General features: G+C 37.7%; 1 protein-coding gene across 2 annotated transcripts in view; it reads right to left on the minus strand.

The window, feature by feature from the left end:
- LOC117411741 (formylglycine-generating enzyme) overlaps positions 1-23,191 on the minus strand; it is a 39,372-nt gene continuing 16,181 nt past the window's right edge. Inside the window, exons 6-9 of one of the 2 annotated variants that reach the window (XM_058988872.1) lie at positions 22,053-22,167; positions 18,779-18,892; positions 9,317-9,376; positions 1-499 (exon numbers count right to left, since the gene is read on the minus strand). In XM_058988872.1, the coding sequence (XP_058844855.1) occupies positions 386-499; positions 9,317-9,376; positions 18,779-18,892; positions 22,053-22,167 (403 nt within the window). In that variant the 3' untranslated portion in view covers positions 1-385. Of the gene's footprint in view, positions 500-9,316; positions 9,377-18,752; positions 18,893-22,052; positions 22,168-23,191 lie in introns of both variants that reach the window. The other variant, XM_058988873.1, reaches the window with a different exon arrangement.

Genomic DNA, 23,191 nt, shown 5'->3' on the forward strand with positions numbered 1-23,191 from the left:
TACTTTCTTCTTTGTACTGACATTTTATTCCAGACAGGTATCAATACACAATAACAACAAAATCATTATTAAAATTGATAATACAAGCAGTCAAAGACTTCTGACATCGTGCTGATCCAATCACACTATCAACTTGCGGATTACAGAAAGGCCTGCGTCACACATGACAGTACACATGTGTTTATATAATGGGTCTACATCTTTCCTATGGGGGGTGAATGAGGAGAGCACTCGCTGATCCTGTCCAAAACAGAAACTATTCATGGTATAGATCCTGAAAAGAAGTTTAGAATCTATGACAACTTTGTTCAAGGCAGGCCTGCCTCGTGGTTGTCATTCAGATCAATAGATGTATTGCAGGGCTCCACGTGTGGTCCTCGACCCTTCACTGCAGGTAGTCTGGGAGCTGGTCAGCGGCACAGCGGAAGCCCAGGTTGGAGGCAGAGCTATCAGGGGTGTTTTGGCTACGAGCCACACAGTGATACCTGTAACAATAAGACTGAACACAAAGACTACTGTTAGCATTTAAATACAAATAAACCTGCTTAGAACCAATATTTAAAGTACCATATAAAAAAAAGTGACCACATACGACAAGTGGTGCTATTTTAATTATAAAAAAAAACCAGTAAAACAATACAATTTCTCACCCTTTATACAGTCAGTTACAGATGGCATGGCTGTGGCTCCAATTTGCTCTACAATGTCATTCCACTAGCACTTTCATGCTCGTTAAACAGCCTTGTAACTATGGCATTATAAAAGGGGAGCACTGTTTGTGGGCGGGGCTGGGTTACAGTGTAAGCTAATCCACCTCCTTCTGTTAAAAGCAGGATCATTTTAGCCTCTAGTGAACACCACATATAAAAGCCACCACCCAATTCGCACAGCTGGCAGTTTCAGCTTGATAAAAGCCCAGGATTGAATGGCAGACGGCAGGTTAGGTCAGGACTGAGGTGCTTTTGCTCCAAGAGCTATGATTTCTTACTGAAGTGTGCTGCTGCGTACTGTACCCTGCTCTGCATTTCAGTTTAACTTTAAGGCAATCTTCTTTTTCTATCTAAAAATTACCATTTAAAAAATGCTTTCCACCACAAACTGAATGACAGACTGCAGCAAGAGGTACCTAATGAAACCGCTAGACACTGGTATGTCTGCGGCTTGGCAGGAAAGCAACAAAAACTACCTGCTCTAGACTCCTGTTAAAGATTAGTCAAGAACAGACTTTGAACAAAGCTATCCATATGAGTGTGCAAGTCGAAACTATGACCCACAAATATGTCTGTATGCACAGATTCATCATACTTGGGCAAGTGGTTCTTTTGCCTAACCAACCAGAGGCTAGATCTAGGAATAAGTAGGTCACCTTAACCTCAAGAATGGCGATACAACGGATTGATTGCTGTATAAAGAAAAGTGCACAGACCATTAAACTATATGAATTTCATATACAGCACCATATTTAAACAAGTGGAATACAGCAGGCTTATACTCATATAGCAGAAGGTTTTTTTTATCACTTTTACCATAGCAACCAAGTTAAATGAGATCATGGGTCATTTGGTGCTGTTTCAGCAGCGAGTAAGAACCGTTTGGCCACTATTTAGAACACAAGATAGAGAGGCTGAGCCAAAGACAGTCACCTAGCAACCCTATCATCACCACAGAAGGTATTGGATTTCCATTCATTACTCTCTCGTTAAACCCTTATCATATCTGGCCGCATGTAAATCATTAAGAGATTCTCCTTACGTGAATATTATGGGCATAATCAAACCCCTTATATCAAGGAACAGCAATGTGTAAAACGAATTGCGATTATTTAATGTATTCTCATGTTCTGGGCCATTGGCTCCCTATAGCATTTTACTAACCCAAGCTTACTCACAAAATCATTTATTGTTATATGGAAACTAGTGATGCAACAATTAATTCGATTACATTTTGGTGAATCAATGCATCGCAATAGTACCCAGTTTGAAGTCTCCTGTTGCCGGTTTGCATTAAAACCTTGAGTGTGAGTGCGCTGCTCCTGGTGCTAGTACGACAGATTAGCGCATTGCTAGGATACATACTTCAGGCCTACATTACACATTGGATAAGACAAACCAGAAGCAGGCCAAGTATTCAAGTTTTTGTTTTTTTTTTATTTAAAAATTAAGGCAACACTTTTTTTTTGTTATCTATTAAATCTACCAATTACCTTTTGTTTCAAAGCATGTTGTGTTTGGATTATATGGCAATATTATAGAAGTAGTAGCTGAATTTAGTACGATAGTTCCATTAGTCAGGGTTTGTGAGATTAATTCAAATGCTTTGCTTTTGGACATAAAATTTAAACAGTATTGAACAACCATAGTTCAGAAATGACTTCTGTTAAAATCTAGTATTTTTTATTATTATTACAATGTTAATCTGATGCGGACGCACGCATATTCTTTTCAGTTGTTAAATGCAAGTCCTTTGTATTTCTTTTCTTATAATATGAAGTGTTCTAATTTTAAGTCTTGCTTTTTTGTTTAACTATTATGCACAACGGTGTTAGCAAACTAACATTTGTTTATCTTGAAAAGTAAAAACATCAATGCATCGATTATCATTGATAAATGTCTATACAATAATCGAATACAAAATTAGGGTGCCGATCGCACCTCTAAAGGAAACATTTACTTTTCAATTCTTTTATAATTTTAGAGAGAGCCCAATAATTTTTCCAACGATTTTCTCACCAGTTTAGAATGTCCAACTATGCTTCCTCATTGCAGCAGTTCCCCACTGCAGCTCAGGAGAACCAAAGGTCAGTGGGGTCCTCTGATCGCATGACCAAACTTGAGAGCAGATGGAGGATTAGGGGCAGCTCTGCAGGTGCCTGGCCAGTAGGCTCTGCTGTAGGGTCCCTTGACTGTATGACTCACCCTGCACACCACGTGGACGTGCTTTTACCAGGTGAGCCACTCGGGGGACCCTCCAGAATATTTAAAACACCTTGCAGTATTGTAATATTGAATCAGCACCATCCTGGTTTTTTGTGGTGGCTTGACGCTGTTCAGGTATCCCAAGTGCTCACAAGAATTATCATAAGAGATCAACTGTACATATTTAAAGCAGACTTAATAAATAAACCATAAAAAAACAGCTTTTGTGTTGAGACTTTATAAATATGGTCACTGTATTTTACTATTAAAGAACAAGGAAACATTATTAATTATTAATTATATTGGTGTTATATAGACCACCTATTGTTTAAGAGAAATTAATCTCGCCTATACACCCTAGTCATGTTCAATTTATGGACTCAAGACAATTCAGTTGCAATAAAAAGCATATTACTAAATTATATTTCTGTATCTTCAAGGGTTTAGTAAGCATCTGGAGAGTTTCTTATCTTTATAAAAAGGAGAGCAGAGCATATTGTCCCAGATAGCAATCTGAAATGCAATAAGCACTTCTATTTCTGCCCAGCTCAAGGTCAAACTGCCACACTAAGGGAATTAACTTGGTTTGCTATAATCTACATTTCAGATATTATTTTACTTCTTAAAGGAGTCTTCCCAAAGGTTACTGTATTCAAGACCTGTTTGTACAAAAAACAATGCAAGTTATTCTAAACCATAGTTATTTATTGTTTTGCTTTTTATCAAAACACTTTCAAAAAGTCGGATCCAAAGTCGAGTTGCCGATCTTGGCTGGAGAACCACAATGAGCTCTAAGGGCCGGGAGTTTTGGCAACATCCACTGCCTCAGTTCACCAGGTGAAAGAAGCCTAATCTTCAGTTCTTCTGAGGCGAGCGTGTACCCCAGACACTGTACTGATCACATAGATCATTTGTACAGGCAGCTGCTGCTATAGAAATGTTGCACTTAATTACACATTTGAAAAACTAGAAAAAATACATTTTCAAACAGGCTAAAATACACACAGTAACCATGTTTTTCAACCCAAGCATTGAATCAGTGCAACAATCTGTCATCCTTATGCGCCTCTCATGAACTCACTTCACTGTTTCAAAAAAATACATTATGGATTTTACTAAAGAAAACAAATGAGCAATACAAAATAGTGTTTAAACACAGATTGTGGACAAAGCAGGCCAAACATTCTGGGCCGATTTTTCAAAGCTGGTCAAAGACTAGCTAGACTTGTCTAACTGGACTAGAGAAAAAAAAAAAAAAGTCCAGTTAGACTAATGCTTATCTAGATAGGTGCATTAGCACAGCTTGCTGCTCCCTGACTGCCAGGTTTATTGCACTCTACCTAGGAAGTGGGGTCAGTTAAAGGTTTCATCATTTCTAGGGCTTTTCTAGGGGAAGAACGCTCAGGGTGACTACAATAGAGTGAGTTTTAAAAAACAATGAACAAGCATGTCAGACATTTTGGTTAGCTCTTCCATCTTGATAATTGGTTGTAGTATTAAATATAACTAAAATTGTTGTCAACAAATGGAGCGCAGGTTGCTGTTTTATTTCCTTCTGATATAATTAGAAATGACTATATAGTCTGTTGAAATACTGTGTCTTGGCAGGTATAGTTGAATAACACTAAAACATAATAGGTATCTTGTTACTGGTAATACAAGTTCAAGAACACATTAACATGAACCGTCATTTCCAAGATGTGATTATACTGTGTGCAGATGTTGTCAAGAGTCTTGTATATTAGAGGTTACTTAAATGGATTCTAACGTTAAGACCATTTAATTCATAACTTGATTTAGAAATCTGCCAAATGTTGTAAGTTAATAGACTTGGATAAGTTCAGTGTGTCTGCTTTGAGTTTTTGAATGATACCACATGCTTGCTCCGCCCTGACATCTTTGTGCAGAGCGGCCTGGTTAAGCCCCCAGCAGTTCTTTGCTTGGGAGTTGACTGATTAACCTGTAATCTGATAAGCCACAGCTGGAATTTTCAGAGCACGTTACAGCACTGGGGAATCCCTGTAAAATGCTCTATACCCAGCTATGGCTCATCCCGGTGGGGTAGAGGCTGATCAAATGAACCCATTGCAACATACTGTAGCGATCCATCGCAGAGCTATAAATACAAACCTAGAGCCAGCAATGTAATCATGATCTACATGCACAGTATGGAAAGTGTATGTCAAAATGGAAAGTGTGAAGTATATATATGACAGACAGACGACTCCACCGGTAACCAGATTCTGATACTCTCAATAACTGGAGATAAAGGATATCGTTTTCATTGCAGGTTGATAAGGGGAACAAAGTGTCATTGAACATAAGAAAGTTTACAAAAACGAGAGGAGGCCATTTGGCCCAGCTTGCGCAATTGGTTTTTAGTAGCTTATTGATCCCAGAATCTCATCAAGCAGCTTCTTGAAGGATCCCAGGGTGTCAGCTTCAACAACATTGCTGGGGAGTTGGTTCCAGACTCCCACAATTCTCTGTGTAAAAAAATGCCTCCTATTTTCTGTTCTGAATGCCCCTTTATCTAATCTGCATTTGTGACCCCTGGTCCTTGTTTGAAGTTGGATACAACGTTCTAACTCATATTTGCACATTATTATCTTGAGCCACAACAACAAAGCCAGTTTCCAAATCAGCTCTAAAAGGCCTAACACAAAAAAAATGAAAATGTATCACATCTTTGACTTCCTCTTGAAAGAAAACAAGATCACAGACATTCCAAACTCGACGACAGCTCATTATAAATGGCATTTTAATTTTGCTCTTGACACAGCTTGTCACGCTAGAGAGATGCCCCAGAAAATCTCTTTTTTTTTCTTCAGTCGTATTAAGTAGTTTTAAAGGGAATATATATATTTAGTAAATAAAATATAGACCACTATAAGAAAAGGGTGACATGTTTTGTAGGCTGTCTTTCTGTGGAACTGGAGCAGCACCCCAGGGGCAGGCCGAGATAGATGAGGTCTGTGAATCCACCATGGAGCACACCCATGATCCAGTTTAGGCATAGCTTTTAGTTTGCTGTTTTGTTAGATAAAATAAGCACCTTTAACTATCATTAATCACTCAATGGTGCTCCTTTTAGAAATAGTAAGAAACGTAATAAGCAGGTAAAAGTAGACAAATGCTTTAGCTGATGCCTTCATGTATCATACTTGACTTGCCAAGGTCGTGGTAGTGCTTAAGAAATGCATTTAAAATTAACAGCGTGAAAACCTGAATAAAGGGCAAAGAAAGATTTAAAAACCTAACAGCAGCAATATTAAGAGCAAAATACCAGTGAGGCTAAATTAGTAGTAATTGGTTATTTTTTGTCTTAATTGTTCAAATTGTGCCTGCCCTCTAGGGCCCTATTTTGAAGCAGGTGTAGAGCAAAATGCAACTTTTCAAAGAATAATAAAACAATTCCATGATTGCACGGTTCAATTATTGTATAAAGTAGTTTATTCTGCTAGTTTTATACGGTTAAAATTGTTTTTTTATTCCTGTCTGAAAACAGGACATTTGTGGACATTTAAAGAAACAGGTGTCATTATATACATTTACACATCAGTCTGACAACCTTTCTTATATGACCCATGCTGCTCATGAAAAATACTTAACAAAAGCGAAACTAATTAGTTCAACAGTTAAAAGGAAACACCTGCGACTTTGAATTGTAGATGTTCTCCTCCCAGAAGTTTATTCACCATATACGAACAACGCATCACAGTGCTATCGCAGATACAATTACAAAAATAAAGCCTTTCATACATTTCCTTCTAGTGGCGAACACAGTGCTTTGTTTAAAAGTAACTTGCTTTTGGAGCTGAAGCTAGCTTAATATATACATATATTCACATCACAGCACTTACCATGATACACTTAGAAAAATAAAGCCCATACATTTAAACTGATTAAACTTCCACAAGCTTGCGGCTTTATTTTTCAGATTGTAGAATCTTTAGTGCTGTGAAGCATATAATTAAACATGCGCTATGTTCAGGTCTAAAAGCATGTTCATTTCAAATGACTATTTATTTGTTTAATTCTAGACAGAGGTACCCAATTTCCTCATAGTGATATTGTTATTATTATTATTATTATTATTATTATTATTATTATTATTATTATTATTATTATTATTATTATTATTTCTTAGCAGACGCCCTTATCCAGGGCGACTTACAATTGTTACAAGATATCACATTATACATTATTTCACATTATACAGATATTATTATTATTATTATTTTTTTTTACATACAATTACCCATTTATACAGTTGTTTTTTTTTACTGGAGCAATCTAGGTAAAGTTCCTTGCTCAAGGGTACAGCAGCAGTGTCCCCCACCTGAGATTGAACCCACGACCCTCCAGTCAAGACTCCAGAGCCCTAACCACTACTCCACACTGCTGCCCTATTGTACCAAAATACGATATGTACCAAAATACGATCACAGGTTAAGATTGTAGATGTGTGTGAAAAACAATATTTCTGACAATAACGTTGAGGCAACAGGCTTGTTTCACATTTATCCAACATAAATTATATATGTTTAAAATGTCTTTTCACATAACAACACAAATATAAAAGTTTTTTGGAATCCTCTGCCTCTCTTCTCAGCGTTCTGTCAAAGATATTTTTTGGTTCTATTGTCCGAGTAACAATCCCAACTTGCCTGTTTGATGCCAAGAATGGGGGTTTTGCCCCCATGTGTGTAAGTGAGCCATCTCGGGGACCGACGTGTTCACAGTACAACAAAAATCAGACCAAAGCCATCGTACAGCCCCCCTGTGGAGCAGGCCAGTTTAGGACGGCTGAGTTTACACTACAAAAAAAAAGACCTGAGCTGCCTCAGACGGCTTACAAGTGTTGAGTGTAAATGGGGTAATTCTTTCAAACGCAGTGTTGGTAATCACAAACCTGGTGGTATGTTTTTTTTTTGTTTGTTTGTTTTTTTAAATGGTAAATATTGGAAAAATAATAGCGTTACACGTCCCCACATGTTGCTACAACTGTTTAAATAACGTACAGTCAGCTTTGCTTTATCGGGACACCTCGGGAGAAATATCCAGAATAAGCGGCTGTCACAATTAAACGAGATGCAGCTGAGACAACCTTAGTCACACTTTTTTGTTTCTAAATGAAAAGAAAAATAATGAAATCACATTGAGTCTGTTTTTTTTTATTCCTAAACAAAATTAAATCGCTCTTTTTTATTTCTACATGAAATGAAAAACAATGAATCTTATCACAAGGTGAGGCACCTGCGATGTTGACATGCCAACTTTCTTTGCAACAGCAGCCTGAGAAACGACAGGAGACTCCTCCTTCTTCAAGAGTTCAACATGGTTTACACAAGTCACAGCGTACTCACTGCACTGTGCTAGGCGACCTATCTTGCTCTGAAAAGCGATCTCTGTTCATCATTTGAAAATACTGTATCCCAGTGCACTGATAGTCTAAGGATTGTTGCCCACATTGTAAAACAGGTAACGCAGCAATAACTTGTTATGTTTTTTTTTCCTGCAGTGATTTAGAGTACAGATCTCAAACCCTGCTACTCACTCTTTAAACACGTGTGAATTACAAAACTTTGCACTGTTCCAGTATGTTTTGATTACACATTGCTAAACCGTTTATACTGCCTAAAATCTAAGCTCCGGTGTCCTATTAATAGATTAAATATATTATTAAACAATGCAGGCTAATGTTTCCATCTTAGGAGGGAAGTAAAAACAAACGGCCAGTTATTTTAAACATGATTATAGGAACCTTGCAGAGCTGTGTTACTGAGTTCTCTCAAACTCACCGCTGGTCCTGTAGTTTCCGATCCATAGGGATTGTATGGAGTTCACAATCTTGTTTTTTTGTTTTTTGTTTTTTTAAGTATCCTGTTATTTCACTTCAAAAAAAGCAATTTATACACATTTTTTAAAAGTTTATGACATCATGTTTAACTATAAAACTAGAAACACTTAAAATAAATGTTTTGACTAGAAGTCTTTCTAAATGTCTTTTATGCGGAAATGAGTTTTAGTTTACATTTTGTTACGCATGGCAAGGCACAGTTGGTCGTGTACGGAAGGGGAAAATGGAAATGGAAATTGCAGAGGTAAAGACAGGTAGAATGCAAAGTGAAAAGAGCAATGAAAGACAACTAAGAAAAGAGAAAGACAGGACAGGTGTTTAAATTAATGATTTGTTACGTGGGAAATGCTGGTGCAATGGTATTATTTTGTTTATCTTTATGGGGTATCAGTTATTAGTTGTTCTTTTAATTATTGTTCCCTTCTTTCTTTCCTGAAGCACTTACAGTTAAAATCCCTGTCATTGAATTACAAAGCTGCTTCTAGTGTTTCTGGTTTCTGAGATGTTTGGGTGTCACTCCACCCAAGAGACCCTCTACCTTGTGACACATGTAGGATCCTCCTTTCTTCACCTTGTCCTTTCCTGTGGCAGGGCCCGTCTGAAAGGAAAAGCAAGAGAAGGGGAAAAACAACAGAATTATTTTTAAATGTAACGATAAGATCTTCTGACAGATGCTCTGTATATTCTCATCGGAGGCTTCTGTTGCGTTATTGGAATTATGAAAAAAAAAAAAAAGCCTTCACAAACTTGTGTCTATGTTTTCATTAGTGTTATTGAAATTCAATTATTTATTCATTTATTTAGCAGACACCTTCATCCAAGGCGACTTACTGAGACTAGGGTGTGTGAACTATGCATCAGCTGCAGAGTCACTTACAACTACGTCTCACCCGAAAGACGGAGCACAAGGAGGTTAAGTGACTTGCTCAGGGTCACACAATGAGTCAGTGGCTGAGGTGGGATTTGAACCGGGCACCTCCTGGTTACAAGCTCTTTTCTTTAACCACTGGACCACACAGCCTTCAATGTTATAATACCAAAAGAAACTTATATTAAACATGATACATAGTTTAGAATTTTATATTTTATTAAGTTATCGGGGATGGCCAGAAAATAGACACACAGCCCTTACTGATTCGCCTATTATGCAATTAATCCAATGTTTTTTCAATGTACTGATATTACAGGTGCTTGGCAGGTCAAGAGTGACATTCTGAACAAGGAATGCATGTTACTTCCTTTAAGGTAACAGGAGGAACAATTTAAACACCCAGCAGATCTGTCACGTCAGATCAGTGCCGTCCTGGCTGTTAGTGGTGTTATAGCAGGTCTAAACGTGTGTCCACATCCAATAACGCTGGACCATGATATACAGCAGCACGCTGTGAACAAGCTTTTCCACTGTGGGTTAGGCAGAGTCTATTCCTTTGTTCCATTCATTACAACATCTGTAAAAATGATAATGAACCTGATCTACTAAAGCAGAGTTTGCTGTCTCTTCTAAACGAATTCGTATTTTACATGTACTTGCATCCCAGCAGGTTTGCTTGAGAACCATTAAGGTCTCAGCATCCTGCTTCTAAATTGGCTTAATCAAACCAACGATTAAAGACACAGAGTCAAAGGTAGCCAACACAACAGCATGATAGTCTCCAAACGGATTACAGAGATACCATCGAGGTATACTGAGTGCATCTTGCATAGCTCTGCAATGACTAAATCAGTGATGTCTTCTTCAGTTAAAGATCAAAGAATCATAGCTATACAGAGTCCCAAAATTGCTTCTCAATGTGAAATATACCACAGAAAGCGCTGAAGGTTCAGGTTAGGGAAGAAAGCTTCATCCTGTCATTTATCTGTTTTTTAGGTCACCTACTGTAAGACATTTCCCAAGTGTTAACACTGCCTGGCCACTTTATTAGAACCTGTCTACCCGTCTATTGTTTTTGGAATTGCCCTGAATTAGAGGTGCAAATTTTGATTAATTTTAGAAAAGCTGTTTCTTTAAATTTCTAAAATTCCATCTGAAAATCCCCTTTCAATGTTTATAGCAGTTTAACTTCAAACCTCGACATGCAATCAATGATTAAGCACTTGGATTCTTTAGATAAACAAACCATAGTGAAGCTGCCAGGACTGCCAGACAGCTACAGCTAACTGCGATGTAGTCAGGATTTTCATTGAAATGTTTAAACTGGTAATGATCTTGCTTTCCCTCAACCCCATTCAGTTAACAGGGCCCTAGTGCTCAACAGGGGCTCTTGGGCCTGCAAGAACCTTGTGGACAGGTTTTATTGGAAGTAGTCAGAGCAAGACCCTGTCAGAAAGTCCAAACTAGTTTCTCAGTTTTAGAAAAGTGGGACTTATATACGTGAACTGAAATCTTCCACTATTAAATTAATATTAAACCAGGGATGTTTTGTGAACAAAAATAAAGCATTCCCGGTGCATAATAAAAGGGGAATATTATATCAGATCAAATGGTTTGTAAACCTGAAGTAAAAAGGATATGTGGGAAAGATCTGTATCACAGATATGTCCCATAACAATGTGGCAGTGAAACAGTTCTACCGGACACTTCCAGTAATGGAACCTTTTTGAGAGAATCATAGAACACAGCCGGTTACCAGCTGTCTACAACCGATTTAGCCAGATGTGGCACTGAAATGGTTAATGTCACGACCTGAAATGATTTCTGAGATGTGAGGCTTTGACACTGTGGCAGCGGCCGCTTTAAAAAAGAACTGGCAAAGAACAGGTACATTTTTTAAACCTGGCCCTATTCTCTTCACTCGGGAATGTACTGTCCAAATGGCTTGCATGCAAATAAGCCCTTTCATATTGATTTGCATACTGTGTACAGTATGCTGTGGTATTTTTGCTATAGTAGTGCACAATACTGTCAGTGTGCATTACACAGAAACGACAACCCAAAGCAGCGTGGAGATTTGTGTATACAAATATATACAGAGTCATAATTCACACAGTTTAGTTGTTTTGGATAAATTCTACTTAAATGTTGCCATTACTGAACAGCCCTCCAGTAGTCACAGAGCACAGACATTTTCCATTTGCACATTCTCCACGTACACTCCAGTTTGCGTGACGTTCTGACAACGTTATGAGAGTTATCAATGATTGGAGCCGGTGCAGGTCTAAACGTGTGCCCACATCCAATCATGCTGGACCATGATATACAGCAGCACGCTGTGAACAAGCTTTTCCACTGTGGGTTAGGCAGAGTCTATTCATTACAACATCTGTAAAAATGATAATGAACCTGATCTACTAAAGCAGAGTTTGCTGTCTCTTCTAAACGAATTAGTATTTTACATGTACTTGCATCCCAGCAGGTTTGCTTGAGAACCATTAAGGTCTCAGCATCCTGCTTCTAAATTGGCTTAGCCCAACACAATTCACTGCGTGACAAATCAAACCAACGATTAAAGACACAGAGTCAAAGGTAGCCAACACAACAGCATGATAGACTCCAAACGGATTACAGAGATACCATCGAGGTATACTGAGTGCATCTTGCATAGCTCTGCAATGACTAAATCAGTGATGTCTTCTTCAGTTAAAGATCAAAGAATCATAGCTATACAGAGTCCCAAAATTGCTTCTCAATGTGAAATATACCACATAAAGCGTTGAAGGTTCAGGTTAGGGAAGAAAGCTTCATACTGTCATTTATCTGTTTTTTAGGTCACCTACTGTAAGACATTTCCCAAGTGTTAACACTGCCTGGCCACTTTATTAGAACCTGTCTACCCGTCTATTGTTTTTGAAATTGCCCTGAATTAGAGGTGCAAATTAGGTTGATCATGTGACAAGTTTTCCCTGCAGTACTATGAATCTGCTGTAGTTTACTTCATCATGGCTGTGGATTAAGTCCACCCAGCAATGCAGTACATATACCCTGATGACTGCCTTTAAGACAATAATGCACTTATGAGTCTCATGTAATTCCTAAGTGCTGCACATCAAGACATCAGAGATACAAGGGTAAGTTTAAAAACATATTGAGCATGGCTTTAATGGAACGTTTCACAAAATGCACCTCACAAGTAAAACGGTTATTTTGCAAGATTATCTCTGAATGCCAGACGTGTATTTTTTTAACCAAATGTTGTAACTATCACTCGTACATTGCTTTACTAATTGTATTTAAGCAGCTGTTTGACTGGTTTAATTAATCAGCAACATAATAAAGAGTTCAAATGCCAAGAGCATTGAGACTGAAAATACAATATGTTGTTCACATATCTTGGTTATACACTTTCCAAGAGTGACATAGTACCTTTTATCTATTTTTGCCATATCATCAATTCAAAACAGCAATTGAGATAATCATTAGATTGTAGTTTAGGTGAAATAAAGCAGACCCTTTCTTGCGCTGGAGGATGATGGTTAGTGATAATGTTTGTATATTAAATTCTCTCAAGCACAGTTAGCAATACATTGGATGAGATGAGAAGGCTTGCAGAGGACAGTGCAACTCAGGGTTGTTTACACATGGAAATTATTACTGTTGCTGACAATAATTTCGGACAATTAATTCTCAGCATTTTTTCTACACAGTTTGACCAGCAATTTCATATATGTTCATAAGCCGTGCAGTGGATGTCTCTTATTGTGTAAGAGATGGGTAATCCCATATCAAATGGACCAATGGTCCCCCACCTCACCAGTCTAAGAAAGACCTTTCTGTATTACCAAATGCACCAGTCTCCCAAAGATATGGATATAAATACAATTTTTTGGGATTGTTACTAAAACGCTTCCAGGAATCTCAATATGCACCATCAAAAGAATCTGAGAGGATGTGGTGTAGTCCATTTGGTGTGGAATGACCCAGATGTCAATCTCATGCAGTTTGACTGTACAACGTAATAACTTATTATAAACGACAAAAGCATATCTTGTACCCAGGAAATACTATGAAACATTTTGTCATATGTTCCATGCTTGGGATGGCATCCATGCACATGATTAGATGTACTGGGATCCTGACAAATCCTTAATGATTGGTTGATTTCTCATACGTGATTAAAATGTGAGTTCAACATGGCGTCTTCCAAGGTTTCTGCTGCTTTAGCAAATATCATTGCAACGAAACACAAAAGCAAAGTAGTGCAGTGAGATAAAGGTCTACATCTACCATAAAAACACACAGAAAAAATACCTACTTCAATTTTGTGGCCAAACATTGCCAGTTTAAACGGATCCTTAGAAAACATTGTTTTACAATCAAGAGCCAAGCTTATTCTTCTACCTAAAAGTGCTATGCAAACTTTGAAAATTCATTTTTAACATCGGCCCCTCTTTTCTTCTGTTGAAAACCTTTTGGTTCTTTACTTTGTTTTATACTTCAATTAGGAATATGCAGCAAAGACAGATAATCCTGAAGACCAGTATGAATATTTTAAGCATTGATGAGCACTCCTTTAAGAAAAAGGTCCCCTGAAGAAGTGACTTGTTAAGCTTATATCAAGTAACAAGCTTTTTACTAACATACAACTTTTTTTTTGTTCATTTCACTAATGAAAACTAACAGGGTGTTTCTGAACATCCAAACGACCTCTGAATCCAAGCAATTTGAAGATGTAATAGTTGAGATTTACTTCTGAATTGCACCCTGGATGTTTTGCTCAGGTGCCTGAAGCTGCCCTACTTAATCTAGGTTTTAGGTCTCAATTCCCCTCATGTAAATTGGTATTTAAGTAAACCGTGTCATTGTGGAGAAGATGGATCCTGCAGAAGACTTCCTTCTGAAGGAATCACAGCTGTTTGGTCTAACAGGAGCCTTATCTTTTGTTATGAGATGCCCAGGTTTATAAAACGCTTTTTAAGCGGTATAATAATAATAATATACACCACAGTTAACTATACAGTACAATAGATTTCTATGAGGACAAATAATAATTAAAGTAATAATATAATGCATGAGAAAAAAGTTGTGCCTGCAAGTGAAATTTAAAACAGGAGTTGTGGGAGAAAATAAAGAAAACCTTGCTCATTTTTTCCTCTCAACTCCGGAGGAGTTGTGCATAAATACACCTACAAGTGCGAAATTCAAAAAATATGTTTTCCGCAAATCAAAATGTTGGGGGAAAATGTGTTGCATGTGTTTGACTTCCCTTAAGTAATTCTCAAACAAGCTAAAACACAGTTTAAATACTATTTACTCCTATCAAGAGGGAGCTTGGAGCTCACTAAACTGTGTTTAAATTTAGTTCTAGTTGTTAACAGCGATGTGAGAACTGATATCGGGATATCTGCAAAGTGATAATGTTCGATAAGATTTACTGAAATGATTTTGTTAGCTATGTACTTTAATTCCCCTCACTTTCTTCTAACTGTCTGTAGTCAATTAACTAGCAGGTAAAGACCACTGCGTCATACATTAATTAAATCTTAAATAGACAAACATTCTGTTTTTTTCTCAGTTGTCGTTGGCTTTAGGAATACTGCAGTGGTATAGCTCTTGTACATTAGCAGTAGTACATTTTTGTAGGAGCATGGCTACATCCTAGCTCTGGACAAGCGTTTCATCTCACGTTTGTTTTTTTCTTTATACAGCCAGGAACAAGCAGAAATCTTTAGCTGGTAACACATTCCAGAGAGAAGTATAGAAAGATTTTTTCTGATATTATTTCTAAAAACAAAAACCTGCCCTTAAAAAGAAATGCAGAGCACAACCACAGAAAGAAAGATTTTATGGCAAGCACTTTGCTGGCAAATGGGTGCTCTTTTTATTACTTTGATGAAAATATTTCTCCAAGAACATGCCAAGAACATAACCTGCTTCCGTGATTGTACAATAGAGATCTAACATGACTGCCTTGTGTTTGTTGTTCAGTGATGTTTAATGTTTAGATAAACTGGCCTAGAAGAAAAATGAAACTTGAGTAGCACACTTTTACCTGGGTGCATGCATCTTTATTTTAACCACACTATGCATACAATCATATTTGCTTAAGGTGTATGCATCATTCATGATACTTATTAGTTAAATTACAACCATATAATACAATAAGCAGGAATGATTCTTAATGAGAGAAATCTAGTACTACATGGGACATTTTACTTGTTTTTGCTGCTGTTACTACTCAATAGGCTACATCCATAGGTCCAAATCATTCTCTGTCCGATATGTTCCCCTTATTTAGATGCCACAGATAAGACACTTGTGTGTGTGATTTTTTTTTACTATTGCAATTATTTATACTGTGATCTTTCAAATAAATGATGCAGCACATATTTAAATGTACTAAAACAAATGTACAAAAATTTAATTGGCTGCCTGTTTCCCAGAATAACATCTACTGGCCTCTCCACAAAGTTCAAACACTGCCTGTATGGATCACATTTCAGTGGAATTGCCATTTATAATTTAATTCAGCTTCATCCGGTAATCTCCTGATAATAAATGAATGTAAAACCTGCCTCCCGCATCCTTTGCATTGTATGCCGATTAGGTAACTTTTTCCATCAGTGCAAGCTGGAGAGTTCTGGTACTGTCAGCCCACAATTCAGACATAGATCTGGTACTGCCAGCCCACAATCCAGACTGGGGGGTCTCAGTTCAAGCTGGAGAGATCTGGTACTGCCAGCCCACAATTCAGACTGAGATCTGGTACTGCCAGCCCACAATTCAGACTGGGAGTCTCCATCTTCTGCAGATGGAAACAAGCTTGGATGATATCAACTGGATTTTAAGTCAGTCTTAGTGGCATACGGAAATGGTTCATGTGTCATATTTGACTTTTGTTCTTGGTTGTGTTTTATGATCTGCACACTCTAAACTCCCATACTTATTGCTGCTCGACCCTAAGCTTACAGTCTGTTCGTTGTTTTGCACCTGTGTGCTGGAAAAACCACCCTTGTCCGTTTTTCAGGGAAGACAGAAAAGATACAATATCAGAAATACATAGCTGAAAGGACTTTGTTTTAAAATAAGTAGGCTTCCATTTAGATGTACAGTATTGGTTTTGTTGGTACAGTACTATATTTAAAAAGAACAAACAAACAAACAAACAAACAAACAAACAACATCAGGCATGAACGCACGGACGTGCTGAAACTCGTTGTTTGTTTGTTTGTTCTTTTTAAGTTTTTTACATAAATAAAATTAACTGAATTTTGAAGATAACGGGTCATGTCCATCTTTAAATGACATGGTGAGTGTGCGGCCGATAACACACATTTTGATACTATACTATTGTCTTGCTTTGGCCATTAATTACTAAGCATTGGTGTGCACATATGACTTTTTCCTTTTTTATATATATAATTTATTGAGCAAGTTGTCTGAATGAGGTTGTAAACTCCCCACCCCTAGTTGTACTACTGTTTCAGGGCACCATTCTACTTGTGAGATATCTTGCATATTATTAGGTGACGATTATACATTCAGGAATCTCAAGATATTTGGTGAGTAAGGGGCCTGAGTGAGTAAAAGTTGGCAATAAAATCTCAATCCCATGTCATGTAAATCATCTGTAGTTACATGACTTGTGTCTGAACTGTATGCGATACACAGAGCAGAGCGAAATTAAAAACAAAGAATGCATTAATAACCTTTCCTGTGCTAAGTAATTACTCCTTTCCTGATTAAAAGCACTAAATGGATGCTAGATGAGCAGAAGTGTCACAAACTCTCTTTGATGTGTAAAACACAAGTGGCTTGCATTGAGTTTTGTCAGTGTGAATTGGTGTTACAGGACGGATGTGTGGAAAGTAAAACATGCAGACCAACACAAGTAGCCATGGGTAGCATCAGAAGGTAAACATCGCTGAGGCTTCAGATCCTTTTTAATGTTAATGAGTCAGTTGAGCAAACATGAAACTGAGCTGTCAGTCAGCCCCTCACTTCTCTGTGCTCCTGGTGGTAAGAGATGTCTCCCTGCTGTAAAATTGGGCACACAACAGAAATTAAATGTCTCCAATTTTATGGTTTAACTACCAAGCCATTTTGTTACTGTGGGTAAACAAGAGTCACTGTGGGTGACATATCTGAAGAAAAAAATACTGTTTCTTCACAATCAGATTAAAAATATTTTTTGCAGCTTTAGCTACTATTAATGCTGATGAAAATGCCATATAACAATCCTGAGTTATCAGATGCATTTTAACAGTTCATCATTTCCACTGTATGGATGTTGATCACTTTTCATACTGGTGTATTTAAACCTACACCAACCTTAGGTCAACCTACTCACTGATACTAAATAGACAGAAATCACAATATTTTTGTCAGTACATTTGTTGAAAACAGTACTCTGTCTGTTTTGGCCATGGTGGTAATTAAACTTTTTAAAATATTAAAAAACATAAAAGTGATATAGAGTGTGTTCCTTAGAGCACATCCATTTTCCAACAGTCTGTTGAGATCCACGAAAATCCACTTTCATTTTCAATCAGTTTTGCTTCTTCATGTATTTTTCTTCTGAACTGTAGTCTCACTTGTCTGAAGTCACTACCATGTCTATACTATTAGATGCATTCTTATACAAACACAACTGAAACAGCTAAACAATACAAGACACTGATGATTTCATTCAGCAATATTGCCAAAACAAGGCAGGAAATGACTGAGGCAAGCCGAGCAACGCATTTCACCCACAGATTGACATTAAAACCCACAGACCCACGACAGTCATTGTACAAACCGGAAAATAAAACGTACATGCAAGATCACTGTCATTATCAGCATATGAGTCTATGTACACTCCATTCATGATTGGTTCTTAATTCAAGTTACAAATGATATCATTTAAATTTAACCAGCACTGTTGTTTTCTTTTATTGATTTGAAATGTAATTTTAATCATTTACGTCAGGTTAGTTATTGTCCAAAATGTTTCTTGAGGAAGTGGGATACCCCTTCTATACATCTGGGCTGTTAAGACAAAATCTAATTGTAAATTGTAAAGGTGAGGGAATTGCTCTGAGAATCCAATCATTGCTACCTCAGTGAAAAGGAAGTGGTCCGTACCGGGTTGCGAGTCTCGTCAGTGCTGTGATGTACACTCCACCAGTCTGCTGTCCATTCCCAGGCGTTACCCACCATGTTATACAGACCGTATCCATTGGGAGGGAAGGCAGTCACCTGGAGGGAAGAAACAAGATTGTTATCTGCAGACAGTCAAATCAAATTCATTGATACATTTTTCATAATGTGAAGTGTAAAATGTCCAGTTGACTGGAGTATTATAGTTATTAGATTGGTAATGTAGTATTGTGGCTTGGGCTGAGGGGGGGGGCGTTACAGGAGTATTTTATTGAATCAGTTCTCAATCCGATTTGAATTGAAACTGTTAGTTAGGAGTGCAGCGTTTGTCGGTTGTCAAACCTCAGACAAGGGCCATGTAGATACTTGTATAACCCATAATTATCGCCAGATATACAGTAGGCAATCTTGGACCTTTGTTTAATGTCCAGTTGGAGATTGGATAGTTGACTGAAGAAGGAAAGGTGGCAACTACAATTTCATAATGGAACAAGATGCGATCTACTTTTACAGCACTGTTCTCACAGTGCAGTGTAGACATGTCACATCAGGTTACTTCTAAACACATTCAGCCACACAGTAACCCTTTCTCAAACCGTGACCTTTCAGGCATGTAGGTTTTATGTGGTTACGACATTTCCTTCCTCGGTAACAGACTTGTTTCTTTTTTTTCTACACTGTTGAAACACTTTCATCCTTAACACTGAAGAAAAACAAACACTTTGTGTGGTTCAGTAGGGGGAACACACAGCAGTCTGAGTAAGGGGTTATGCTTTCATTTTGTACAAATTCAGTCCTGAAACACCAAATAGTCGGTTAGAAAAGTGTCAGCCTCAGAAACTGGTAGTCAACTAATGACACGCTTCAATTTCAATGCAGCAGCAGAGCAGAATTTTACTACCAGCAAAACTACAAAAAACAGTCACGTTTCTGTGTGTTTAAAGTGTATACTAATAGCAAACTAGCAATGTCAATATTTTATATTGATAATAGAATTCAGCTGTTTGAGAGATGGACACAATACGCAAGTAAAATCTACATTACAATTTAGAACATTGATTAATAGTTTTAAAAGATTCTATGCAGTTTTAAAATAAAGTGCACGAACACCAAAGTATTATAAAACATTATGTTCACCAGACAATGCCAAATACATGATTTCTTTTTTTTTTCTTTTTAAGTGCAGACTATACCTCTAGTCCTATGAAGACTCTTTTTCCTTAATCTTATGTTGTCATTGGAGCGTATCTGTGTTTGAATCACAAACGCATCCTCCCGGTATTTATTTTATTGGTCATTGGGATCTCCATTATTAATCATACACAGTGCGATGCATATATTGGCGCAAAGATTCATTATAGGTCCCCGTAGTGAACAAGATACTGCTTTGCCTCAACACATAACCACATTTAAGTCACCTCATAGTGACGTTTTGCATACACCTACACACAAAGGCGTGACGCAGTGACGTTTGGGGACAGCGGTACATGGTTTGGACAGAGACCCAAAGGGAAAGACAGCTGGGGCCTCAAAGGTTCAGTAGCTTGATATATTGCTTCGTTTCGGAGGATGAAATTGCCTTGAAAAGGTGTTATCCATTACTCTTCAGCCCTCCTGATTAGTAAGTGGGGCTGCAGTGTTGAGGTGACATTTGAATTAGGCATTTCAAATTGGGTAGAAAGAAAATACTGTACAGGCATATGTATGTCAGCAGGACATGCATCCCCTATTGGGGATAATAAACACTTTAAACTGATACTTTATCCCATGCCCTTTTCCTGCCTTCTTCAGTAATCAGTTCCCTGGGGTTACAAAGTGACTGCTGCTAATGATTGTAGTGACTGCATGTCACAGCGACTTTCTCTGCCTCAGCTCTACAAAACCTGACAAGACATACAGCTTTGTACCCTCCGGTAGAGCCTGCCTAATACCCTGATGTTTTAAATATACCAGAAGGTGACTCTGTCACAGCAATGTATTTATATCACTGACTAGATATAATATAATTACTGAACTTCTGCTTCTATTGTGATGCTTGTCAATTCCAACATTCAGAGGGATTAATTAACAAAATGAAAATACATGTTTGCTATAACTTTAAAAAACATTTTATTTCAGTATGTGCACTGGAGCATCTATCTGCTCAATTGAAGCCTTCCACTTTCAACAGGCGGTTTACATGAGAGAAGGTGTTTTTAGAGGCACGTGTTGTACAACCGAGGCAGTAATTTTTTATTTTAACAAAACAATGCAGCACACGTTTGCTTTTTTATCTGAATTGTTATGTTACTTTAGCACCCGCCCTCCGCCTGTGTGTGGATTGCCTCGCCCTGTGTGATGCGCCTGCCTGCGTAACCAAGATCTCTACAATGGTGTCAGAGTGGGAGCTGGATACCAGGTCAAATTGAAAAGCAGCAGCAGCTGTGGACACGACTGGAATGTGACTTGTTACAGAAATAAAAATTAATTTAGCCCTTGAGAACTTGCCTTGTGTTTTCCTTCTTGACATCACTGCAATATATTTATTTATTTATTTATTTTAATTAGTGTCTCAATCCTAAAACTCTAAACAACATTTTCTGAATCAATAAATTGTTATTAAGTTAAACTGTGTTTTTTTCTGTGGTCAATAGTTGGCTTTGCCCTTTTTGTTGCCAATTTTCAGTTTTTATATATATATAAAAACTGAAAACTCACTATTTCAATAATTAGCCAAAACTTACGGCTTGCGCCTTCTTCAGATAGCAAGAAACAGTACGTGTGTAAAACCACCAATGCCCTGCATTCTCGTTTCAGAAACCATAAGTCTGCCATAACTACCAAAAAGATGAATCAACCTGCTGCAAAGCACTTCATCTCTCAAAACCACAGCCTTGCTGACATGAAGATTCTCCCAATACAAAAAGTGTACAATCCTAACATGTTAGATAAACAGGAAAACTTCTGGATTCACAGACTTGAGGCTTTATTTCCTCCATGGACTGAACCTGGAAGACAATGACTCCTTTTAGAATTGGAAATCCATTTCAGAACTGTCTATGTCACAATGTTCTTAGAACATTCATCAATACGTCTACCTTACAGTCTACCTAGTTATTTCTACCATGCTATCTGAAGAAGGCGTACGCTGAAATGCTGTAGCTAATTATTCAAATTATTGAATACCTCCTTGTTATACCTATGTAGCTAATGGGAGTGCAAAGCAGATATGGTTTATGGATTTGTTAGTTACAATCCCTTTAAATGCGGTATCACTTACTGGTGAGGTTTCAGTGTACCCATCCTCCCCAGTGTTGTGTGCTGGGAAGTCTCCTTGCCAGATATTGGCATAATGCTGGTCTTTAGGGAGGAGTTTGTTGCCCCATGGGAACAGTCTGTGAAAGAAAGAATGAAAAGTCTGTATCAAGAACCATCGTCAAGCTCTCGGATTGCTATTCACCCAGTGATTTAGGTCTAATTTTAGGTTTTTCTGAAGGAGTTAAGTGAGTGTAGCTAACAAATTACATCAATGCTTTACTCTTCCATTAGGTAAACATGTCTCAATTGTGCAGTTTTTAAAGAAACATATAACAAGCACCCTACAGGTAGAATATAATAACGTGCTTGCAGTTGAAAACAGGTCCCCCCCTCCAGACAATATTAAATATGCATTTGGCATTCATTTTAATTCATGGCTGTCTTGCAACAGTGTTACCAGCGAGACATTTTCTGTATTCGACTGCTTCGCAAAGCTATTTTTACATCTCCTGCAGTGCCTATGCAAATTTAAAAGAACAGCAAAGACGAAACTTGTATCGGGGAGTGACAGACCATAAGGCAGGCCCTCGTCCTTTCAACTGAACAGATAACAATTCAGTACAGCAGTATAAATGACAGCGCCCCAGGAGAGGAAAAGAATCTTCCATCGGCTTTTAAAACACTCAGTGTGGAAGCTAATTGCCATTGATGGGTACTCAATTAGAAACAGGAGGGAGGACAGCTTGTTTTGAAATTAACACGTTATAAATGGATTTATTGGATACATGCTGATAAATACTTTTTAAAGACAATACAAGTACTCTGCACGTCCCTAGTAAACATCTCATTTTTTAAAAGCTGACTTCTGGTTTTAATAATGCCCTATTGAGAAGGGGCTAACACAGTATATATTGCACAGTATATAATTAGCACAGGAACGTCCCAAATGAGTTCACAAAGCACTATTAAGACAACATGCGAATAGCACAAATTTAAAAACACTGACTAATCTTTGTGGGTTAGATCACTTGCTGAAGAAGGGAATTAGCACTGATATTAAGACAGAAATGGTACTAAATGCCAAAGCAAGGTCTCTAAAAAAGAAAAAAAAAACACTGCCTTTTTCTGGCTGTTTTGATGTAGTTGGAAAGTTTTATTCTT

This window comes from Acipenser ruthenus, chromosome 16 (assembly GCF_902713425.1).
Source record: "Acipenser ruthenus chromosome 16, fAciRut3.2 maternal haplotype, whole genome shotgun sequence".
Lineage (NCBI taxonomy): Eukaryota > Metazoa > Chordata > Actinopteri > Acipenseriformes > Acipenseridae > Acipenser > Acipenser ruthenus.